Below are 25,526 nucleotides of genomic sequence, written 5' to 3'. Positions count from 1 at the left end.
CAATGCAATAGGTCTCGCATTTGCGAGAGTTTAAGCTATAAGTATTGTAAATGACAATGCCTTTTATTTACGTTTTAAAACACAAAACATAAAGAAAAGGCATTGTCATTTAGCAATGCCAATAGCTCAAACTTGCGTGAATCCGAGACCTATTGCATTGCAAATGCTTGTTCACTTTGTGGTCGCCTAACTCATCCATAAGCAGTTTGCATTAGAGTGGGTTAAATTCTCGGAGGTCCTCTAGCCCTGAGATATATGGTGTTAGTGTGTGCTGGAGTTGCAAGAATCAATCAAATTGACTGTGGTTTAAGTCTAATAGAGCCTTCCAATGTTTGGAAGGTTTTCAAAGTGGTACCCCTCATTACATCCTCGAGGATAGTGATCCCTAGTAAGCCCCAGTGTCAGAAGTCCTCCAGAGCGGTCACCTGTCACAGCATTGTCCTGCGCATAGTGGTGTCTGTTCTGTGAGTCTTTCGTCCCACCTCCATCTGTTTCAATACCAATTTCCATAGCTTTGCATATACTGTGGTTGCGGAGGAAGTGTCAGATCTCTCCCTCCCCATCCACCCGTATAGAAGACAGTGAGCTGGGGTTTCCCCAAGTAACCATTTTTCCAAAGCATACGCTGGGTATCCCTGGGTGTCACACCACCATTCATTTACAATAAGAAAGTGTGACACTCTGTAGTATTTACAGTCACAATCCTGCCCGGGTATGTAGAGTGAAAGCATTTTGCAAGAGCTACGCGATGAAGGCCCTGGTTCCACAGGAAGCTGCGGAACATGGAGTTTACCTTTCAGAAGAGGGAGCGTGGGACGTCATACAGGTAATTTGTCAGGTGGTAGAGGAACCGGGACAGAGACACTATTTTACTAATAGCTGACCTGCCTAACAGTGACAGTGGGAGCGGTGTCCACGTCGGAGGCCAATCTCTCCATTAAGGGTTGGATATTGCATTGCTAGGACGGATAAGTTACTTACCTGTAATCCTAGTTCTCTTCCAGGGGTATCCTCATCAAAGTCATAAGCATGGAATATTCCCGCACATGTGCGGGGACCCCGGAAATAATAAAAATTATATATGAAAAACATATATATACAGCTCTATATATATACACATATATGATTTGTTCTCCTACCAATGCAGCTCCCATCCAGGAGGCTAAACTATGTAATAAACACAAACTGCTTTTGCAAAATACATAATATATATATATAAAAGCACAAGATGGCAAGTAGCACTTGAACTCTGTTTTTAATGAGTAAACCTCATGAAGAAATCTGCAAAATAAAGCAGACATTGTTAGCCTACGGGCTGCATTGTAAACCAATAGCATAGAAAATGAAAGCATTTTCATACAAAACTGGCACCGTGCCTTTCAGGCAGCCATGACCCCTAGCTTCCCATCATGCCTCAGGGGTGACAGTTAGGTCAGTTGTTCTTTGCGGTGACTCAAAAGCCATGACACAAACAGTTGACAATTCCTTAAAAACAAGGTTCCTTTGCCCGGGAAGGCGGGAGGGTTGCTTATGACTTTGATGAGGATACCCCTGGAAGACATCTAGGATTACAGGTAAGTAACTTATCCTTCTCTTCCAGGGGATCCTCATCAATAGTCATAAGCACTGGATAGAATAGCAAGCCCCATCTTCCATCTGCAGGCATATGAGAGTAAAATGACCGAACAAACAATAACAGCCGCAATTAGCTGTTGAACAGATTCCTCAAGCAGGCCTGGCCTACTTGGGTGTCTGTTCTGGTGTCTGAATCTAGACAATAGTGCCTCGTAAATGTATGGACGGACTTCCATGTCGCCGCCTTACATATTTCAGAATGGGCACGTTATGAAGAAAAGCAGTCGTAGCCGCTTTTCCTCTGGTGGAATGCGCCTTGGGAGTAAACCCAAGGGGCCTCTGCGCAAATTGATAAGCTAGCTTGATACATGAAACTATCCATTTGGAGATGGACCGCTTTGAAGCTGGAAAACCCGTCCTGATTGACCCATAGTTGACAAATAGTTGATCAGATTTTCTCGTGGACTTGGACCTATCCAGATAAAATTTTAAAACTCTTATCAGGTCCAGGGAGTGTAAAGCCCTCTCAGCTGGAGTGGAGGGATTAGGGAAAAAGTGGGCGGAGATATGGTCTGATTTACATGAAAAGCTGACACCACCTTAGGGAGGAAAGCGGGGTGAGTCCTCAATACGACCCTATTAAGATGGAAGACAGTATAAGGTTCCTTAGAGCAGAGGGCCTGTATTTTGCTCACTCTGCGAGTTGACATGATCGCTACCAAGAAAGCCACCTTCCAAGAAAGGTGTTGTAAGGTTGCTTTGTGTATGGGTTCGAAAGGCGGACCCATCAATTTTGATAGCACCAGGTTTAGCTCACAGGGTGGTGAAGGAGGTGGGAGGGTAGACCTTCTTTAAACCCTGTAGAAAGTCTTTAACAACCTGAAATTGAAAGAAAGAAGGTTGAGAAGGTGATCGCCTATATGCAGTGATAGCTGCTAAGTGCGCCTTAATGGAAGGAAACTTCAAGCCTGCTTTCGCCAGATAAAGCAGGTATGGAAGGGTGACCTCTTCCTGTCCTTTGGTTGGGTTACAATTGTTTTGAACACAGCACATATAAAAACGCTTCCACTTGCACGCATATGAGTGCCTAGTGGATGGGCTTCTTGCTTCTTTTAAGATGGACATGCAGTCCTGTGGCAGTCCTAAATGGCCATACTGGAGGACCTCTGGAGCCATGCTGCCAAGTTCAATGAGGGCAGCTTGGGGTGATGAATCCTCCCGTTCATCTTGGACAGCAGGTCCGGTCTGTACGGCAGCCTCCTGTGAGGGGATTCCGACAGCAGGCCTGGCCTACTTGGGTGTCTGTTCTGGTGTCTGAATCTAGACAATAGTGCCTCGTAAATGTATGGACGGACTTCCAAGTCGCCGCCTTACAGATTTCAGATATGCAGCAGGTCCGGGTACCACCATTGTCTCGGCCATTCCGAGGCAATTAGTATCATCCTTGTGTGGGAATGAGACAGCTTGGTCGCCACCTTCGGGATGAGAGGAAGGGGTGTAAAGGCGTACACAAATGCCCCTGACCAGTCGATCAAAAGGGCATTCCCTTTCGACCATGGTCGGTAGAATCTTGAGGCGAAGTCTCGGCATTTTGTATTTTTGTCGTCCGCGAAGAGATCGATGGTGGGACGACCCCAAACCTGGAATATGTCTTCGACAACCTTGTCGTTGAGAACCCAATCTTCTCGGTCTTCGAAGTGACGCCTGAGAGCATCCGCTCTCAGGTTCTGTTCTCCCGGCAGGTGGACTGCTGTGAATGATAGATTCCGTGCCAGGAGCCAATGCCAGAGAGTTTGAGCTTCCAGTGACAGTGTGCGTGAACGAGCTCCCCCCTGTTTGTCAGGTAGTACACGGTGGTGGTATTGTCCGTCTGTACTAAGATTGAACCTGCCTGAATCTAGGGGAGGAAAGCCTTGAGGGCCAGGTTAACTGCCCTCAGCTCCAGCAAGTTGATGTGATAGGACCGCTCTTTTGGTGACCACAGACTGTGTCTGGAGAGATCCCATGTGGGCTCCCCAGCTCTGGAGGGAAGCGTCCGTGATCAGCGTTTGAGAGGGAGGTGCTTGATGAAAAGATTTCCCGATTTGCATATTCACCTTCCTCGTCCACCAAGGGATGGAAGCTCTTGCCGCGTTTGAGAGACCTATTTTGTCATCCCAACGAGCTGTCTGCTGGTCCCACTTGTCCTCTAGATTCTGCTGAAGAGGACGCATTCGTAGTCGGGCATTGGGAACCAGGAAGATGTAGGATGCCATCGACCCTAACCGGGAGGCAATCCGACGGACCGACAGCCTTCTGTTGTCCAGTTTGCATTTCTGTATGATAGAACACTGTCTCTCCTTCAAAGGAAACACTTTTCCTACCTCGGAGTCTACCAGAGTACCTAAATAATGGATTCTCTGTGTTGGATGTGGAGTTGATTTGTGGAAGTTCACATGAAGGCCCAGCCGATGACAAAGTTCTAGGCATTGTAGGAAATGACACTTCACGCTGTTTGGTGAGGGGCCCTTCAACAGACAGTCATCCAAGTACGGGTACACGAAGATGCCTTTGCGACGCAGTGCGGCTGCCACTACTACCATGCACTTCATGAACACCCGAAGAGCCGACTTCAACCCGAAGGGTAGTACTTTGAACTGGTAGTGAGAAGATCCCACCAGGAACCTTAGGTATTGTCTGTGATGCTGATTGATCGGAACATGAAAGTATCCAATCTCCCTGCCTGAGATGTGGATATATTTGATGGAGAGCTAACATGCGAAACTTCTCCTGTCGGATTGATTTGTTGAGTGTTCGCAGGTCCAGAATGGGTCTGTATTCTGCTTTTCGACCCTTCTTTACCAAGAAGTATCTTGAGTAAACCCCTCTTCCTCTTTGAGATATTGGCACCTTCTCGATGGCTGACTTTCTGAGAAGGGCGGCAACTTCTTTCTGTAAGCTTTTCAGCTGGTGACACGATGATGGAACCGGAGGGAGGGCGGCGTCGAAAACGTAGAGAGTACCCATTCTGCAGCGTAGCTAACACCCACTGGTCTTTTGTGATATCTCGCCACTCTTCGAGATGATTTGCAATACTTCCCCCCACTTGAGTGGTGAGCGGCGACGGGGGAAGTGGGGAAGTGGGCACTCATTGTTTGGCCTGCGTCTTGGCGGAGGTGTTAGTCTGACGCTGGTTTCCTCTTCCTCTGGAGGAACGCCTGCCCTGATACTGAGACCTATGCTGACCCTGATTTTTCTGCCAATGAGGGGTTTGAACCCTCTGTTGGCAGGATCGCCGATTGGAAGGCCTGAATCACTTGCCGAATTCCTTCTTTTTTTCGAGACCCACGGCTTTTAGTGTGTCCAGCTCTGTTTTCATCCGGGACATTTCTTAATCCGTGTGAGCCCCGAACAGAGAGGAACCGGAGAAGGGAAGATTCAGGACGTGTGACTTTCGCTTCTGGCTTGGGCGCTGTGGTCGGAGCCAAGATGTTCTTCTAGCGCATATTCCATGTGCATAGGCATGAGTCGAAAGAGTAGCCCCATCAGCTGCAGCGCTGATTACTTGGTTAGACACCAAGCTGCCTTCGTGCATGACCTCTTCAAAGTCTTTACGGTCCTCTTGTGGCAACGTCTCTGTGATTCTCTGTAGGGAGTCCCACAGCGACCTGTCCTATCGGCCCAAGAGAGACAATGCATTGGAGACGTTCAACATAGAGGCCGAAGTGCCACAAACCTTCCTTCCCCACGAATCCTGTGTTTTACTCTCCTTGTCTGGTGGAACAGTAGAGGAGGAAGCAACAAGATGGGACTTTTTTGCTGCAGCAATTATCACAGAACCCGGAGGAGGATCACATCTAAGGAAGAGTGGATCGTCTTCTGATGAGCTGTACTTCTTCAAAATTCTAGCTGGCGCGGGCTTGACTGTCGCCGGTGTGAGAAAGATGTCCCTCAATGGCTCTATGAGGCCCGGTACCAATGGTAGCAGAGGTGAAATGAAATGAAATGAAAATGTGACTTGTAAAGCGCTGCAGCTGCCCTGAGGCGTCCAGGTCTAGATGCTTCCCCTTGGTGTAGAGTCTCAAAAATCACAGAGGACTTACTCTGACGAGTCGACATAGGAATGCCTAGCTCCGTTGTCCCACTACCATGAATGTCCTGAAAAGTGGAAACATCATCCACCGGAGACACCCTCGACGGCGGACTGTCAGTAAGAGTAGGCCAGTAGTCTCTGTGGGACGTACGAGTGGAAGAAGAGGAGGGAGTTGGAGATCTGCGTCTTCTCCTCATGCTTCTAGATCTAGACCTCCTTCTGTGCAAATGCGCAGGAGTGCGGCTGCGGGCTCTGGCTCTTGAAGGAGTACGTTCCCTATCCATAGCATGTACCAGACGAGCCAACGGCAGGGCTCGAGTAATGCTGCGCCCCTGTGGTTGTGGCCGTGGCCCAGTGATGTAAAGGCCTGTTCCATCGTGGCGACAGATGGATGGAAGGTTATCTTTGCCTCTCTCGCCTTTCAGGAGACTGTGTAGGGGGAGGAGAGTTCACCTCTTCTTGTACAGGTGTGGTTGGGGAATCTTGGTGTCCTCTGGACACTGGACTGCTGGACGTTGATATCACCACCTCCGGAGACCTTGACATTGAACCTCTGTGAGAGCTGGGAGAACTTGTTCTAGACGTTGGTGTTGGTGACGAGGACAGGCTCACTGGAAGTGAGGCCTCTTTAGACTGCTGCGTCGACGTTGATCTGGAACGCCTGTGCACAGATTGTCTTCTCGACGGACAAGTCTGTCTCGACGTCGACTTTCTCATCTTGGCTGGAGGGCTCAATCTTGTAGTCGACCGGTCTCTTGACGTTGAACGTCTACCTGACGCCGACGGAGTACCGTGTTTCGACGTCAGCCGCCTTTGCTCTGAAGACTGGTGTTGCGACATCGGCTGACTGTGTGCTGCCGTCGACGGAGATCTCTGCTTCGATGTCGAAGATCTTTGCTCTGACCTTGATGGAGCTTTCTGCCTCGACGTCGACGATGGAGTATAGTGTATCCACGTTGAAGAACTTTGGGGTAGGTTCGATTGAGACTTCTGCCTCGCCGTCAAAGATGGTTTCCTGTGCCTAGACGTCATTCGCCCGTTGATGAGGCGACGACGGAGTGATGTGTCTCGACGTCGATCATCTAGCCAGCGTCGACGGAGACTTGTCCCTCAACGTTGATCGTCGCCTGGTTGACGTCAACGGAGGACCTGTTACCTTAGTCGACGTTGATCTCGTTGTCGATTTCTGAGAATGATGCGCTGGCATCACCGTAACCTTCGACACCGAAGTCTTCGTCGTTAGCAGCTTCGACGTCCCTTCCGACGCAGAGGGAGAACAGGTCGGGATCTTGCCTCTCGACGTCGACTGAGTTCTCTTTTTCTGCTGCCTCACAGGAGACCAACCTCTTTCAGAGAGGCCATAACATTGAATCCTCTCCCTGTCTTTGATGGTCCTTCTCTACAACTTCTTACAATGATGGCAGTTGGTGGAAGAGGGAGAATCAGGGAGGCTGAGAATACACACAGGGTGTGTATCTGATCTGGCCTTATTCTTGCCACAGGCAGGGCAGGGATCAAATAAAGAAGGCATTTCTGAAGAAAATAAACCTTTTCTGGAACTCTAAAAAGGTATCACTCTCACTCTAAGGCAAAAAGACATCGAGTGAAAGCACAAAAAGTAGAAAATTATCAGATATTTTTTGACAGAAAGTCAAAAAAAGGAAGAGCTGTAAATCCAGGGTCCTGATTGAAGGAGCCGGAAAGAACAACTGACCTGTCACCCCTGAGGCATGATGGGAAGCTAGGGGTCATGGCTGCCTTAAAGGCACGGTGCCAGTTTTCTATGGAAATGCTTTCATTTTCTATGCTATTGGTTTACAATGCAGCCTGTAGGCTAACAATGTCTGCTTTATTTTGCAGTTTTCTTCATGAGGTTTACTCATTAAAAACAGAGTTCAAGTGCTACTTGCCCTCTTGTGTTTTTATATATATATTATGGTTTTTGCAAAAGCAGTTTATGACATTGTTTAGCCTCCTGGATGGGAGCTGCATTGGTATGAGATAAAATGATATGTGTGTGTATATATATATATATATATATATATATATATATATATATATATATATATATATATATATATATATATATATATATATATATATATATAAATATAGATATGTTTTTCATATATAGTTTTTATTATTTACGGGGTCCCCGCACATGGGCGGGAATATTCAGTGCTTAAGACTATTGATGAGGATCCCCAGGAAGAGACATTTTAGAATCTGGTGTAACATACACACCAAGGTATTTAAACCCCTGTCAAACCACTTGAAGGTCCACTGCACATCCAAGGTCTTGGGGTTAGGAGTTACCTGGGAAGACTGAGGACTGTGCAATGTTAAAATGGAGGGCTGAGCTCTCACCAAATATACAAAGGATCTGTAGCACTCTTGGATCTGTGAGCTCAGGGTTAGCCAGAAAGATTAAAACATCCTCTGCAAATAGCGCAACCCTGTCCGATACCCCCTCTCCCCACTCAAAGCCATGCACCTGCGCATCCATTCTGGTCCACTAGGGGTTCTGCAGCGAAGACAAAGAGAAGAGGTGATAATGGTCATCCCTGCCTTGCACCCCGTCATATTGGAAAGGGTTCAGAGCAGTCTCCGTCCACCCTCATTTCTGTAATGATACCAGAGTACTGAAACTTTATATGGACTATAAATTTGGGTCCAAAGTGTCGAAAAGAAAACAGGTAGTCTAGCTGACAGAATCAAAGGCCTTTTCTATGTCAGCCTGTTTAACTGCAACTGGTCTCCCCAGGTCCTCCGCCAGGGCCAATGAATTATGAAGTTGCATAATGTTATGCCTTGTGTCTCTGCATGATCTCTCACAAACACAGACACACACAAACACCCACACCCCACATCCTACCCACACATGCGCGCACATTCTGCTGTTGAAGAATATCAATGAACAGCATGTGAAGGAGAAGTGAGCTTACGCGAGCAGTGCACTCATTGATAAGGTCTTCTAGCATTGCTTTCCATATGATGTCCTTCAAGCACAATATACATGCAACCTTTCCTCAACTATGCCCTAAGTTTGAGTTTCTAGCAGAAGTACCTTTAGTGTGATCTTTCAGTAGCACTGCCCCCACTGATACTGCACAAAGGTATGCTCAGCACGATTTCTATCCTGTCGATGTATCCCCAGAAATGTGCTCTTTGTGGCTTTATGTAAAAATGCCCTTTAAGTGAACTGCATTCTGTGGGGGCTTATTCCAGCTGCTTCTTACTATGAGGTTCCTCCATTTACGTCTTCAATATGAGATCTTCCAGCCCAGGCATACTCTCAGTGTGAGGTTCTGCCTCGAATACCAGCAGTGTCAGCTTACTAGAGGAGAGACTGCAAGCTTTTATCTGATGCTGTAATTGCTTTACTGTGACTGCATATAGAGTGCCCTGACTGTGAGGGCGGAAGAGGAGATGAAGAGGTTGAGGAGCAGAAACAGAAGTGCAGGCTCAAAACAAAGGAAGGTGGACAGTGGAGTGTAGCACCTCGGAATGCCATACAGAACCCCCGATTGTGGCTGAAACCGTTTTATAATCCGGCAACAATATTAACTAAACAACTCTTTTATCAGTTGGGATTCTGACAGATATAGGACCATCATCCTTGTGGCTACTGGTATATTTAATCTGGAAATAATGCATACATTTACATGCTCTAAATTTGACTCGAGATTAATTCAGAATGAAATGAATGGGACTTCAGACGATTTAGCTGTGTTACAGAACACACTTAAAATATTTAAGTTGCACCATCGCCTCACCAGACAGGTCAGAACAAGAGGTTTAATCATTTTACTAAAGTTTCTTTTAATACATACCTGTTGGCCTGGATCTAAAGGGTCATATTTGCAATCTGCAAAAATCACAAGTAGCTCGAGGAATTCTTCATAAATTTGATTCACTAAACTTCCCAGGGCTTTTCCTCTCACTCCTCCCATTTCAATTTTCTCCAGCTTCAGAAATTCAACAGCTGTGAAATATAACTCCTGTTCAACAAAAAAGTGGATTTAGATTACAAAATAGGATGGGACCATTTAGTTTCAGAGTTTGAATTAGTAATAAGTACAGATGCAAGAACCAGTTGATGGGTCCGATTCACAAAAGTAAACTGAGATGAAAGTCTAACTTTATGACTGTTGGTATTCACAAAGGGCATTCACGAGTAGTAAAGTTAGACTTTTGTCTCAGATAAACTTAAGTTTTGGTCTTAAGTTCAACTGATACCAAAACTGAGAGGAAAGTCTAACATTACATCTTTCGGTATTCACAAAGGGCCCTTATGAGCAGTAGAGTTACACTTTTGTCTTAGTTTTGGTCTCAGTTGAACTTAAGACCAAAACTTAAATTCTAACTTTACTACTCGTAAATGACCTTTGTGAATACCGAACGATGTAAACTTAGACTTTCATCTCAGTTTACCTTTGTGAATCGGGCCCGATGACTTTAGAAAAGATTTAGATCCTGGAGGCCCACTGTCTATTTGGGTTACGAAAGCTATCTCCCCTGTCCCCCAGGCCAGACTGCTGCCTAACACGTTAGGAAATCACCGCTGCACTTGTGGTGATCTCTGTCCTTCACAAGAGCTACTGCCATGGTGGATCCTGTGAAGGCATAAAAGATTAGCACATATCTGCCATATCTGTGATGTCTGTGCAGCAAACATTTTTGTTTTTCAGAAACAAACTCCCAAATCAGGAGTTTCTGTTTGAAAAACAAAAATAATGAAAATAATGGACCACACACTGGGAGCTATGTCTGAGGAGGGGCATTATTTTTTTCTTTTTGGTGGTAGGCAGAAACAAGCATTGACATAGTCAATAGGTCTCACCTATACAAGAGCTATTGACTTTGGCAATGCGTTTTTGCCATGATGTACACCAGTATGGCTTCTGTTCCGCATGACTAAAAGTTAGTGGCATGGAGGGTTGCAGAGTGGAGTGTGGGAGTAGAGTGTCCTAGAGTGGATCTGTTGGAGTAGAGTGTTGTGGGGTGGTGATTAGGTAGTAGACTGTTGTAGTGTTGATTAGAGGCGAGCAGAGTACAGTTATTCAGTGACAGAGAGTGTCAGATTGCAGTGTCATGGAGTGGGGTGGAATAGGGTAGAGTGGGTTGGAGTGGATTTAGGTAGAGGGGTGGACTGGATTGGAGTAGAGTGGGATTGATTTAATTAGGGTAGAGTGGGGTGGACTGAATGAGTGGGTTGGACTGTCTGGACTGAATGGGTGGATTGAAATGGGGTAGATTGGATTGGGTTAGGGTAGATTGGAGTGGGTGGATGAGATTGGATTGGGGTGGGAGGAATGAATTGGAGTGATAATACTAGGGTGGGGCGGACTGGATTAGAGTGGGGTGGTTTGGAATACGGTGGGTGGTTTGGGTTGGATTGAACTGGGGTGGGGTTGGACTGGGTAGGGTGGATTGGATTATGGTGGATGGGGGGGATTAGATTGAGGTGGCTTAGTCTGGGGAGGTTGGAGTGAGATGGATTGGATTGGAGTAGGGTTTATTTTGGAGTGGAGAGGAGTGGGATGGATTGGACTGGACTTGATTGGTTGGATTGCAGTGGATTGTACAGGAGCGGAGTGGGGTGGACTGGATTGAAGTAGAGTGGATTGGGGTGGATTGCATTGGAGTGGGGTGGATTGTGGGGCGGTATATTTGATTGGTGTGGGTGGAATGGAGTGGGGTGGAGTGTGGTGAATTGGGACAGAGTGGGGTGGATTAGATTGGAGTGGCATAGATTTGAGTGGGGCTGATTGGAGCAGGGGATTGTTTTAGATTGGAGCAGAGCAGAGTGCTTTGGTTTGGAGTGGGGCAGATTGTTTTGGATTGGTTTGGCGTAGAATGGAGTGGGGCAGATTCAAGTGGGGTTGATTGTTTTGGAGTGGAGTAGAGCAGATTGGAGTAGGGCAGACTGGAGTAAAGCAGATTTCTTTAGATTGAGTGGGGCAGATTGGAGTGAGGCAGATTGTTTTGCATTTGAGTGGGCAGACTGTTGTGGATTGAACAATATTTCAGCATCTTCACCAATAAAAGCCCTTTGTTACAACTGCACTCATGTCTAGGAGTTGACCTTGTTCATAACTTGCAGGCCCATAACAGGTCAAATTAGCCATAAGACAAGCAATTCGAGGAAAAGATAGCAACAAATAATAGGACCACTTGAGAATCTAAAACAGGTCACTTCGAGAAGTAAGGGTGTCTGTGGTAATAACATTCCAGCCAACAACAGAAATTTGGTCAGTACCAAAAGAACAAATGAGCTGCCCACATCATGCGTATGTATACAATTAATTATGGACTTTGACCTGCATGCATACCTCTAACCCAGAAGTAAATCTTTGATCAGAAAGCTATTGAAAAAACCGACAGTTGCTGTTTAAACTAATAATGTAGTTTGAAATTATTTGTGTAAAAATTACTTTTCTGTTGTTGTTGTGTCTCAATGGAAAGTTGTGGTATCTTGTTGTGCTTGCTCCCATGCCAATGTGGACTCCAGTAGTGTAATTGAGGGCTGTGCTGCTCTTTGTTTTAAAAATCTGCTGCTATAATTGTTAACTGCTTTAATACTTGCTGCGATTTGTATTTGTTTTTACTGTATTAACTGTCTGAAGCTAGCCACTGTTAGTTGTTTTGCATGTCGGGGGGAGATACCGGGGAGCTAAAGGACTCTCTGCACTGCTGCGTGTTGCAGGGTGCAGTAGGGTTATTTCCCGACCTCTTTTCCCTGTCCCCTCATACCTTGGATAACGCGGAGCCTCCTGCTCAGCGTTCTCTTCCTTTGCGGCCATTTTCAGACATCCCATTTGGGACACTTTCAGGTGCCATCTCGGGTCGGCGGTCTAGTTGTTGACCGCCCGGCCTCTAAATTCCCCTACTTATTGGGAGCCGCAATGGGGAAACGTAGCGGACGCGGCTAAGGCAAGCCCGTCTGCACCCGTCCACGGCCAATGCCAGCCATGCTGCCAGTTTTCCATCTTCAGCCAAGATTGCCTGGTCCAGGGAGCAGCTATTTTGTTTCAACAAACTGGCATGTCCGGGGTCGGCCAGTATTGATCAGTCCACGGCTGGTCAGGAGTTGTGCTGTAGCTTTTGCTACTTTTCATTGGGGAGGTGGGATGAGAGGACAAACGATGGTAATACTGATGTAAAGTCACCTACAACGCACCTTAGGGCCACTTGTCCCAACATAAAGGCCTATTTGATAAATTGCAGATCTCTCCCAAAACACTCCGACGATATCTGGCTCGCTTTGGAGTCAAACTCCTGGGACCTAATGTTTTTAACCGAAACCTGGCTAAAAGAAAGTCCCAACCCTGACATACTGTTGGCCACACCTGAGGGTTTTCGGATCTCTGTTGTCAACCGGGCTGGCCACAAGATTGGGGGCGAGCTTGCTATTATCATGAGGGATGGCTGGGAGATCTTGTGCAGGAGAATTGAGCGCATAGGGATGATTGAGGCGCTGTTTTACTGCATTAAAACTTCACCTGCATCATCATTTGCTGGAATCCTGGTTTACAGACACCCTCACACTCCCTCCTGCCATTTGCTTGAGTTATGCAACATCATCACAGATCTGTCATGGAGACACGCCAATTTCACAGTCCGTGGCGATTTTAATGTCCACATGGACAATGGCAACTGTTCCATGGCTTCTCAGCTGGTAGACACGCTGAAGAGTTTAAATCTGTTATGTGTGCCCTTACCATATAGCTGGCCATATGTTGGATCTCATTTTTACTAATGACCCCAACCTGAAAGTAGAGGCCCCGATACCTCTAACCTGGTCTGACCATCTGTTAGTTTCTTTCAGTTTGACTGGCAAATCCTCGAGCAATAGCGCCAGACCAACATACGAGGAAAGGAGAAACTGGAGGAAGGTCTCCCCTGATACTTTGAGACGTGAGTTACAAAACGCTCCCCCTCAGCTGATGGGAGACCCAAGCAGTGATGTATCTACTTTCAACTGCTGGGTCACCTCCGCCCTAGATAGAGTGGCCCCTCTCAGAACAGGTAAAACTGCCAGGAAAACCCCCTCTGCCCCCTGGTTTACAATGGAACTACGAGTGGAAAAAAGCTTATGCAAGAAGCTGGAACGTGCTTGGCGTAAATCTTACACTCCAGCGGCCAAATGCTCCCATAGAGCGGCTCTAAAAACAATTCGCGGGATGAAATCTAACACCATTAGGGACTACTGTGCTAACCAAATTAATTCTTCTGATAACTCAGCCAAAGAAGTCTTTAAAATTGGTCAAGGTTTTATCAAACCGAGGCTCTGGACAGTACCATAGCCCCATCGGTCACCCTCTGTGAGGACTTATCAGTCTTCTTCCAGGAGAAAATACTACTTATCTATTCCTCCTTCCCATTGGCTGGGCCATCAGATATGCTAAATTTCAACCCGGACCCTCTTGGCATCTGGTTCGAATTTCACCCGTTTTGCCCGGAGGCATCTCTGATAGAACTGTACAATTGTAAATCAGATTCTCCTGATGAACCCAGTTCTTTAAATTGCTTGCCCCATGGCTCAATTCGCAGCTAAACCCAATTTAGAACTTCTCTCTGACAACGGACATCTAGCCCGCTGCCCGCAAATTAGCCTATGTACTGCCTATTCTGAAGAATACAACACAAGGATTCTACCGCCTATCTTTCTAACTAATTTAGTGAATTTAAGTGTTCTAAACAAATAAAGGATGGTGTGGAAAAGCAAGCACCTTCTCATACATTAGGAAGGGCAATATTTTGGAAATTGTAAAATACCCCTCACACACTGAAACCTGATTCAGTGTCAGGCTTCATCATTGGGGACTTCCCGTCGCTCTACGGGACGGGGCGTGCTACGACCTACGTAGACACGGGAGCACTTTTATTCGTGATTATGTGTAGTGCGTGGAGTGGTAGGGTCATGAAAGATATATGAAATAATTTTAAAATTCCCTGGCTAGTGGAAAAAATAACTTTATTGCCTTCCCTAGCTGGAAATAGTAAAAAATGGGGAGGTGTAGAGAGTGTACTATAATGAGTCACTGTCTACAGGGTCGACATGTTTCAGAAGCCATCCCCCTGGCTTTCTTCCTCAGGACCAAAAAAGGACGATCCCTACGTCACCTTTATCGGCGGTATAATATTATTGTTGTACATATGCTCTCTGTACGCCTTATTAAGGAGATCAAAAAGATATACCAATCATATATTGTAGCACATCTCTGAAATGGAAAAAACACAAGGGATAAACAACTTAGCTCATTATTTATCACACATTGTATTCACATCACCATCATGTGGAAAGTATCGTGGGGACTACCACTGTGATATATTTCTCTTGTCAGACACAAAATTTTCATGCCACAAGTGGGTGTTGTGCAACCCAATAGTGAATCTCACTCACTTGTAGGAATTAAAGAACAAGTTACTTACCTTCGGTAACGATGTATCTGTAAGAAACATTAGTTAGTTAGATTCCTCACCTTAGAATATCCCCAGGCGTCAGACTGGATCCGGAAGATTTTTCGTCAGCAATACCCCTTGCGCGTCGCTAGGCGTCGTCTGCGGCTCCGCGTCCGTCGTCGGCGTCGTGCGCCGGGATGACGTCGTCGGAGTACTTAGACGCCGCCCTCGCGCGCTGACGTCAGTTCTTGTACATAGCCTTCCGCGCCAGGAACGCAGAGCCATGCAAAGACCGACACTGGTGCCAAAAACAAAATCTAGGGGCCTGAAAAGGATAACCTTAACCCTAGATGTCAGTTCGCAGAACGGGGAGGATGGGTGGGTCGGTGAGGAATCTAACTAACTAATGTTTCTTACAGATACATCGTTACCGAAGGTAAGTAACTTGTTCATCTGAAAGAAACACGTTAGTTAGATTCCTCACCTTAGAATAGATACCCAAGCAATACCATCCCCGGTGGTGGGTCTGCGAACCAAGATCACACCAGAAAGTCCTGGAGGACAGAACGGCCAAAGAAGCCATCCCTCCGGACTTGGCTGTCAAGGCAATAATGCCTGGCAAACGTGTGTAGCGAAGCCCACGTCGCCGCCTGACAGATGTCCTGCAAAGGGACTCCCCGTCCCAAGGCAGTAGTAGCCGCCGTGGCCCAAGTAGAATGGACGCGCAGCCCAACAGGAGGGTCCTTTTTAGCCAAGGAATAGCAAATTTTTATACACAAAACGACCCACCGAGAGATGGTCCGTTTGTGCACAGCTTTCCCCTTCTTAGCGCCCACGTACCTAACAAAAAGCTGGTCGTCCACCCGGAACTGTTTTGTGCGGTCCAGATAAAAGGAGAGCGCACGTTTTGGGTCCAGACGGTGGAGCCTCTCTTCCTCTTTGGAAGGATGCGGAGGCGGAAAGAAGGTGGGCAAGGTGACAGACTGCCCAAGGTGAAATGGAGTCACCACTTTAGGAAGAAAGGAGGGACGAGGCCGAAGGACAACCTTGTCCGGATGAACAGACAGAAAAGGAGGCTTTGAAGATAAAGCCTGGAGCTCACTCACCCGTCTAGCCGAGGTGATGGCTACCAGAAAAGCAGTCTTTAGAGTTAGAAGACGAAGAGGGCAATTGTGAAGAGGCTCGAAGGGAGCGCACATCAGGAATGTCAATACCAGATTCAAGTCCCACTGAGGCATTACAAAAGGGACAGGAGGGAACGTGTGTGTAATGCCTTTGAGAAAGCGTGTAACCACAGGGGACTTGAAAAGAGAAGGCTGATCAGGAAGCCGCAAGAAGGCGGAGATGGCAGCAAGATAACCTTTCAGGGTGCCCAGGGCAGAGCCCTGCCGGGCCAGAGAAAGAAGGAAGAGGAGAACCTCAGAAAGAGGGGCGGAAAGGGGATCCACAGCCTTTGCTGTGCACCATGCCACAAATTTGTTCCACTGGCAGGCGTATACCGACTTTGTGGAGGGACGCCTGGCTGCCAGAATGATATCACAGACTTCAGGAGGCAAGTCAAATGGCATCAACTGCCGCCGCTCAATCTCCACGCATGGAGGTGGAGGCTGGACAGGTTCGGGTGGAGGACCGTCCCCTGCTGCTGCGACAGAAGATCCTCCCGAAGGGGCAGACGTATCGGGGGATCGGTCAACAGACTGAGTAGCTCGGGATACCAGTATCTTCGTGCCCAATCCGGAGCCACCAAGATGACCAAGATGACTTGGGCCCGGTCGTGCCTGATCTTCTTCAGCACTCTGGGCAGAAGTGGTATAGGCGGAAAGGCGTACAACAGACCGCAACTCCACTCGTGACGAAAAGCGTCGCCGAGCGAGTGCCGCCTTGGAAATTCCAACGCGCAGAACTGCTGTCATTGCGCGTTCTCTTCGGTGGCGAATAGATCTAACCAAGGCTCTCCCCACTGCTGAAAGAGGCCTTGCGCCACTTCGGAGTTCAGACGCCATTCGTGATCCATCATGCACCGGCGGCTGAGTTCGTCTGCTCTGGCGTTCAGAGAGCCCGCCAGATGTTGAACCACCAGGGTGACGCCCTGGTGTTCCAGCCATGTCCAGAGGCGCAGAGCCTCCTGACAAAGGGTCCACGACCCCACCCCGCCCTGTTTGTTGCAATACCACATGGCGGTGGTGTTGTCCGTGAACACCTGCACGACACTTCCCCTGACAGAGGGAAGGAAGGCTTTCAGTGCAAGCCGGATCAACTCCAACAGGTTGATGTGGAGACGAGACTCCGCCGGAGACCAGAGGCCTCTGATCTCCGCCTCTCCCATATGGCCACCCCAGCCCAGGAGGGACGCATCCGTCACTACGACATGCTCTGGTTGGGGAAGGGAGAGGCTCTTGCCCTTGACCCACTCGCGGTCCGTGAGCCACCACTGCAACTGTTGTGCAGTGCCCTCCGAGATCAAGACATGGTCGGACAGGTTGCCGTGATGCTGGGCCCACTGAAACTTCAGGTCCCACTGCAGAGCCCGCATGCGCCGCCTGGCGTGATGCACTAGTAGGATGCAGGAGGCCATCAGCCCCAGAAGCCGCAACACTAGCCTGACCGAAACCCGGGATAGAGGCCGAAAGATGGGAATCAGGGCCCGTATATCCCGGACCCGCTGTTCCGGTGGATGGACCCGGAACTGCGCCGAATCGAGAACCGCTCCGATGAAGAGGAGCTTCTGAGAGGGACTCAGGTGTGACTTCGGCACGTTGATGGAAAACCCCAGCAAATGCAGGAGATCCGCCGTAGTCTGGAGGTGGGAGACGACTGCCTGGGGCGAGCCCGCCTTCAACAACCAGTCGTCGAGATAGGGGAAGACTGGAACCCCTGATCTGCGCAGATGAGCTGCGACCACCGCCATCACTTTCGTGAACACCCGAGGGGCACTGGTGAGGCCGAAGGGGAGCACGGTAAACTGAAAGTGCTCTTGGCCCACCGTGAACCGCAGGTAACGCCGGTGGGCCGGCAGGACGGGGATGTGGAAATATGCGTCCTGCAAGTCCAACGCTACCATCCAGTCTCCAGGGTCTAGGGCAGCTAAAACCTGAGCCAACGTTAGCATCTTGAAGCTTTCCTTTCGGAGGAAGGCATTGACGTTCCGGAGGTCCAAGATAGGGCGTAGGCCCCCCTTGCCCTTCTTGGGAACCAGAAAGTAGTGGGAATAACAACCACGACCTACTTCTGGACTCGGAACGCGCTCGACGGCCCCCTTGGCCAAGAGAGCCGAAACTTCCTCGCGGAGAAGATTCAAATGATCCCCCGAGATACGGTGGTGCTGCGGTGGCATGGCTGGAGGGGTCGTCTCGAAGGGGAGGGAGTAGCCCCTTCGGACGATTTGCAGCACCCACCTGTCCGATGTTATGGACCGCCAGTGGAGCAGGTGATGGCGAACTCTGCCGCCCACTGGCGTGGTATGGGCCTGAAAGCTCGGACTAAGAGGGCTTTGAGGCGGATGCTGCAGGGGTGGAAGTGGGCTGACCACGTCGGCCTCCATTTCCGCCACGGCGGAAGCCACGTCCACGACCGCGCGCAGGTTGGTTCTGCGGCTGGTGGCTTTGCGGACGTGAGGAGGCGCCCCTTCCTTGGCCACGAAAGGGGCGAAAAGCGGAGGTGTGCGCCCGCGGAGCCGAGAGGCCCAAGGACTTGGCCGTAGCCCGGGAGTCCTTAAAGCGGTTCAGCGCACTGTCCGCCTTCTCACCAAACAGGCGAGTGCCATCAAAGGGCATGTCCATGAGGGTGGTCTGGACATCCCCGGAAAATGACGTGGACCGCATCCAGGCGTGGCGGCGGAGCGCTACCGTGGTGGAAATCGCCCGACCCAGCGAGTCCGTTGTGTCAAGCCCACAGCGTATGGCGTGCCGTGCTGCATCCCTCCCATCGGCCAAAGCCTGGGTAAGACGCGGCCGGACCTCCTCCGGACACAGGGGCAGCACGTCCTCCACCGTATCCCACAGGGAATGGGAATAACGGTCCAAGAGACAGGCGGTATTTAAGGACCGCAGGCCCAAACTAAGGGACGAGAACAGTTTCTTGCCAAACTGCTCGAGTCTCTTGGAATCCCGGTCCGGCGGAGCGGTCGGGAAGGAGGATTGGGAGGTAGAGGCCTGGATAACCAGACTCTCGGGGGTGGGGTGTTGGGACAGGAAACTGGGGTCGCCCGGAGCAGGGCGGTGGCGCCTGGCAACGTTCCTATCCACAGGAGGAACTGTGGAGGGCTTGGACCAGGTGCCCTACAGAACGTCAGTGAGGGCCTCGTTGAACGGCAGCAGAGGCTCAGTGGAGCTTGCTGAGGTTTGAAGCACCTCAGTGAGGATGTTAGTCCTCACAGCCACGGCAGGCAACTCGAGCCCAAGGGCCTCGGCCGCCTTGCGCAGCACCACAGAAAATGCTGCACCCTCCTCCGAAGCCACGGTCGGAGGAGAAGTGAATCCAGTGTCTGGCGAGGTGTCCAGCCCACTGGCCTCCCCCAGTTCATCTGCCCAGTCCTGAGAAAGCTGTGACTGAACAGCCAGAGGGTCCTCGAACCCCTCCCAGTCGCCCCCTTCTTCCGATTCCTGATAAACAGGAGGAATGATCGGAACCGGACTGTAGAGATGGTAGGACTCAAGCGGCGTCGGATGCGGCGTCGGTCGACGCCGGACCGGCGCCGGGTCCGGATGAGGGCTAAACTGGGGTGTCGGCGTCAAAGGCGTCGGCGGCGCCGGTGACGGCGTCGGTGGGTCAGGCGTCGGCGCCGGTGGAGGAGTGACTAGGTCAACCGGCGGCGACTGGGGCCCAGGCATGGGCCCCGCGGGGACCTGCGGCGTCGAGACCGGAGTCGTCGACGGCGCCGGGGCCGGAGCCGCCGGCACGCGAGGTCGCCCAGTCGAGTCCGCGGGGCCCGAAGGCGCGCCAGCGGGCGTCGACGGCGGGGCCAGGCTCCTCATGGCCGAGAGGAAGGCACTGATCTCCGCCGGCGCCGCGTCAGCCCCAGGGACCGGAAGGTATGGGGGCGGACGCGGCACCTGCGGCTCCGCCGGAGCCGCGGGGGTGGAACCACCCTGACCCTCGGCCGAGTCGCGCGACCGGCGAGGGGAGTCCGAAGAGCGATGTCGCCTCTTGGACTTCTTGGAGCGTTTGGACTTACCCGACGACTTGGAGCCGGACGATCGATGGCGTCGGCTAGGGCTCCGCGAGCGATCCTTGGACCTCCTCCTGGACCGGGATCGCGCACGACGCGGAGCCGAGTGGCGAAGCTCGAGAAGCTTGCGGGACCGCTCCCGCCTAGCCTTCGAAGTCAGGGCCTGGCAGTCGTTGCACGACTCCGCGTCGTGGTCGGGGCCTAGACAGTAGAGGCACCGGCGGTGGTGATCGGTCACCGACATCAGTCGATGGCAATCCTCGCAAGCCTTGAACCCAGGCATCCTACCGGCACCAGATGTCGACAGACAAGGATCAAAAATGATCAAAAAGATTTAGTCAAAAAAGACTAAAAGGGGTAGCTCTCCCGGATCTGCGCTTACTGGCGCGGAAAAAAGAAGAACTGACGTCAGCGCGCGAGGGCGGCGTCTAAGTACTCCGACGACGTCATCCCGGCGCACGACGCCGACGACGGACGCGGAGCCGCAGACGACGCCTAGCGACGCGCAAGGGGTATTGCTGACGAAAAATCTTCCGGATCCAGTCTGACGCCTGGGGATATTCTAAGGTGAGGAATCTAACTAACGTGTTTCTTTCAGATAAACATTCCTCGTCTCGGTTGTTAAAATATTTACGTATCACTCAGGTTACACATTCATTCATCTCCCTTTCACGCATCATAGTGGACTTTAAGTTCATCGTGTCCCACATGTAGTAATTACATAAGCATGCATACATGTTAGCATTCATTCGTCAGCAATCATACTCTCACGTCGTTTTGTCAAAATTTAGTTGGTATACATACATCCGTGTATTAACGCTGTTGCCCCATGAGCTGGCACAAGAGGTTAAAGGCGCCTGTGTTCAGACACTGCGGGTCTTTAAAGAAAAGCGGGTAAAACTGATTCGGCGTCGTGCTCTGAATATGATTGTCGTCATCGGCGGTCGGCTTTTTTAAAGACTAGCCATCTTCTTACTTACATGCTGGAGGTAGCGCATTTAACCAGGAATTACCTTCTTGTGGCTCGCCGTAACATAGTTTAGATGCTTTCAAAGCCTGGCTTTTAACTCGTTTGCCGTTAAATAAAAACGCGCCAAACCTTGGAAATCAGGGGAGGGAAAGACTAGACTGAGCATTTCACAAAATGGCCACCGCTACTGGGTCTGTGCAGAGGCCTTATCGTGACCCCACTTCCTGGTTGAGTGTTCTGTGTTGGTCGAAAACAAGAACACTAGACTGTGCTTTTAAACAAAAATGGCCGCCGTTTATTGGAACTCGAGGGGGCCTCTTGCGACCATAATTCCTGTTAAATCGTTCGTGTTGGTAAAGATTGTACTTTACCGGGTGTCAGGGCTCAGGCTTCCTGTGTGATTAAATGGCCCACTGTTATTTAGAACTAGCGTGCATCTTCTGCAGAGATGTGTTCACTTTGTTGAGATTCCCTTGCCACTTAGTGTAAATGAAAGAGGAGTTTTCACACGCTCCCTTAACTATTAAATACCGAGCAGCAGAGGGAGCTGATGCTTGGCTTTCGGTTTTGGACTTCTGACCACGCCCCTTTTTCTGGTGCCTTCTGAAGAACTCTCCTGTTTTCACTTCGCTGGATTCACCTTGTCATTGTGGTATTTTGCTTCCTTTTTTAAAAATTCTCCAGATTCTGCCTATCAGTGTCTTTTGTGGCCACATTTTGAACTTGGGTACCCTGATTACGCCTCGAAGGTTTTTGCACAAGTTACTTCATGTTGACACGCGACCGCGTCTAATTCACCAGCCTTCGCAGTTGCGTTTGCATTTTTTTTTTGTGACATCTTTTATCGGTCAAAATGATTAGCGGCCGCGTTTGAAGTCAATTCGGGGCCGCGTGTTTATTTCTTTTGGCTGGAATTCTTTAGACTGAGTTATTTTTGGTATAATTCTCACAGGTAATGGACAATTACAACCATTTCTTTCTTTTGATAATGCGTGCATGACTAAAAGACGCTATCAGCCTCCATATCCATTTCCTTCCTTCTTTGAAAATGTGCGCATGAATAAAGACACTGTCTACTGTTTAAGTTTCCTTATCCAAAGAAGAAGTCTTTCCTGTACCACAAAGTATGGTGAACACTTGGACTGTGATTAAAAACCTATACATTTTGGAATACTCTGATATCCTTTCCTGCTCCAACTGACTGTTAGCCTTGGTGATCCTTGTTGGCTATTGAATGCATTTCCAGTCATTTTTTTGACGCTCGGAAGACTCTATGTGGTAAGTGGAATCTCTCTGCAGAAAGGGCATGTTAATATGAAAGTTGATACTGTCTAAAAATTTAAAATATGTTTTATCAACAGTTGTTTGTTTCTTTTCTTAGGTCCACCTCTCTTGAGTCTCCAGGGGGAATTAGCAGAGACTGCTTGATTTAGACTAATTCCCCACATCTTTTAGGGTTAGCCTCTTATATGAGGATTGTGCTTACCATATTGGAGGTTGTCCCTGAGAGTGTATAGAAATTCTCTTCGTTCCTGTGGATTGGGCACATTATCAGGTTAGTGATTCCTTCCTTAAATTACAGAAAGACCAACACCGGGGAGCTAGAAAAATTGTTTAGGTGCCGTGTTTACGCGCTGATGTCAAAAAAATGAAAAATATCTTAAAAGATATTGGCAAAAAATCGTGGGCTGGTAAATTTTAAAAGATGGTCACATGATGGATGCTGATGGCCGATTATAGTAAAAAAGGTTCATAATAAAACCAAATTGTAAAAATGTTAGTATATTTCGCAGGAAAAATAGTAGGCAGTGGATCTCCAAGGAATAAAGTTCAAAATTCGCCAGAGAGGTAATGATTAGTGTTAGCCAACCATATATCTTGTATCACAAATGTGCTGGTATATATAAAATAAAAAAGGTCTTTCTTTTGGAAAGTGCTAACGAAAAACTAGCTAGTGTGGGCACCTTAAAGAACACAAGTCTTAGTAAAAAAAATAATTATAAAAAGGGGGATATTAGTAGATGGTATTGACAGATGCTCTTTCTTCATGAGACGTATTATTAGATATTCACAGATTAGAGCTGATTCCAAGAGATGTCCTCATTCAAACCTTTCTCATGTATTCTCAAGCGGAACACCCATCGTTGTTCCTTTTCAAATAAGTACCTGTCATTTTGGATTTGTTTGATGACTGTCCAGGCAATGTCTTCCCACTTGTGGCCTTTTTCCAGAAAGTGGGCCGCCATTTGTGGTGTTTTTTTCTTTGCATTTGATGTTACTTTTATGTTCTCCTATCCTTATCTTGATGGAGAGTGTAGTCATGCCCGCGTACTCTAAGAGACATGGGCAGGTGATCAGATAGACAACATTTTTAGAATTGCAAGTAGTGAAACCTCTTGGGTCCCACCCTGAGACAACTATAAACTTCAGGCAAACCGTCACGAAATGACAACAGACGATGACTCATCCAATTCAGGATCCAGCAGTTTAAGTAAGAGGAAAATACCAACGATACCGAGGTGGGAGGGGCAACAACAGACGCCCATTGTTACATGGCCATCAGGGCTGGGGCCACTACCAATGCCCACCACCGCATCCCATGCATCACCTAGGCCCTCCAGTATACCAACACCCATAAGGGGCATACCAAAAATGTAATTATCCTCCACAAGACTACCCTTTCTACGAACAGACTAATTTTTTTGGGTCATGCCAGGGGAGAAACAAAGGGAGGAACCGGAGAGGGAACAACATGCACTGGGCTCCACAAGACAGGGAGCAGATCAGGATGGCAACAAGGAGTATGACAGGGGCCTCAACGAGCAAGAAATGAATCTCATGGTCAATCTGACAAACCACATCCTGACACCAGCACAGATCCAAGTCCTCAAAAAGGGACTAGGTTTTGTACCCACAGCAAAATTGGGTAAATTCCAACTATGCAAAGAAATTAAAGAATTCATGAGAAGACTGAAGTTACAAGTTTTCTTTAAAGATAAAGAGAAAAGTGACCAGCAAGATGGAGATACAAGTTTGAGAGCAAAATCAGCATTTATCCCACCCGAAGCGAGTCTACCTGCAGAACTCATCGCCTTTGAAAAAGCTGTCATGAAACAACTGGAAGAGATGGACCCGGCAACCAAGAAGGTCTTCCATAACATCACCAGAGAAGAGAGCAAGGCACTCAAGAGAACTGGCGAATAACCCTGATTTGGTAATAAAACCAGCCGATAAATGAGGGGCCATTGTGATACAATCAGCAGAAAAATATGATCAGGAGTGCAAACGCCTTATCCATGACGAATGGAATTATGAAATCCTCAATCAAGATCCAACTGAACAGATACGGGTAAAAATAGCCAGTATGGTGGAAGAAGCACGATAGCATGGGTGGATTTCAAAAAAGGAAGGGGAATTTCTAACCACAATTTCACCAAAACACCTTACCTCTACACCATACCAAAAATTCACAATTGGGACTCACCACCGGGTCGTCCAATAGTATCTGGCATTGGATCCATTTTAGAACTGGTCTCAAAATTTGCGGATGCATTTTTACGACCGCTAGTACAAAAAACCTAGACGTATCTAAAAAATACTAATGACGTCCTGATACTTTTAGAAGGGAAATCATTCAACCCAGGGAAAGAAATACTGATCAGTTGTGATGTGGAAAGCCTGTATACAAGTTTTCCCCACAACAAGACTTTAGGTATCATAAAAGACGTCCTGTGACACAGACTGGGATTACCAGACACCAAGAAATGTGATCACGGAGTGCTGCCAACTGGCACTCGAACAGAACTTTTTTGAATACCGTGACACACTGTATCTACAAAAACATGGGACCAGCATGGGGAGCACATTTGCTCCCAGCATAGCTGGTCTCTATGTCCACCAATTGGAAAAACAGAAGATCCTTAATTCCAGCAATCCATTCCGCGACCATATACATATATGGAAACGATATATAGATGATATTCTGATCATCTAGGATGGTGATGAGACAACAGCCAGATGCTTCCTAACGTGGCTCAACTACCAAGACCAGTTCTTGAAGTTCACAAGCACCATTTCAAACGAGAAATTAGTTTTCAAGGATTTAAACATCCATGCCAAAGAAGGAAAACTGGTAACAACCACCCATTTCAAGGAGACCTCCAAAAACTGCCTATTATTGGCAATTCAGTCATCCTCGCGTATTGACTCCGCTTGCTCTGCCGGCGATTTTTCGTCCGGTTCACTTGAAAAGAGATTTCTGGTTCCACTCAGCGGCCATCCTGCGTCCTTGGCACGCTCACGCACCACTTCTGGATAAATAACTCTAGAATTGG

At 48.5% G+C, this 25,526-nt stretch overlaps 1 protein-coding gene across 2 annotated transcripts in view; it reads right to left on the bottom strand.

Annotated features, from left to right (window-relative positions):
* DNAH17 (dynein axonemal heavy chain 17) overlaps positions 1 to 25,526 on the bottom strand; it is a 14,992,541-nt gene that overhangs the window by 13,469,807 nt on the left and 1,497,208 nt on the right. For both annotated transcript variants that reach the window (XM_085617470.1, XM_085617471.1), the window contains one exon: positions 9,481 to 9,648. In XM_085617470.1, coding sequence (XP_085473596.1) covers positions 9,481 to 9,648 — 168 coding nt within the window. The remainder of the gene's footprint in view (positions 1 to 9,480; positions 9,649 to 25,526) is intronic.

The sequence above is a fragment of the Triturus cristatus genome, chromosome 7 (assembly GCF_964204655.1).
Source record: "Triturus cristatus chromosome 7, aTriCri1.1, whole genome shotgun sequence".
Classification (NCBI taxonomy): Eukaryota; Metazoa; Chordata; class Amphibia; order Caudata; family Salamandridae; genus Triturus; species Triturus cristatus.
Note: the sequence above shows the minus strand (reverse complement) of the source record. Positions and strands in the feature narration are given on the sequence as shown.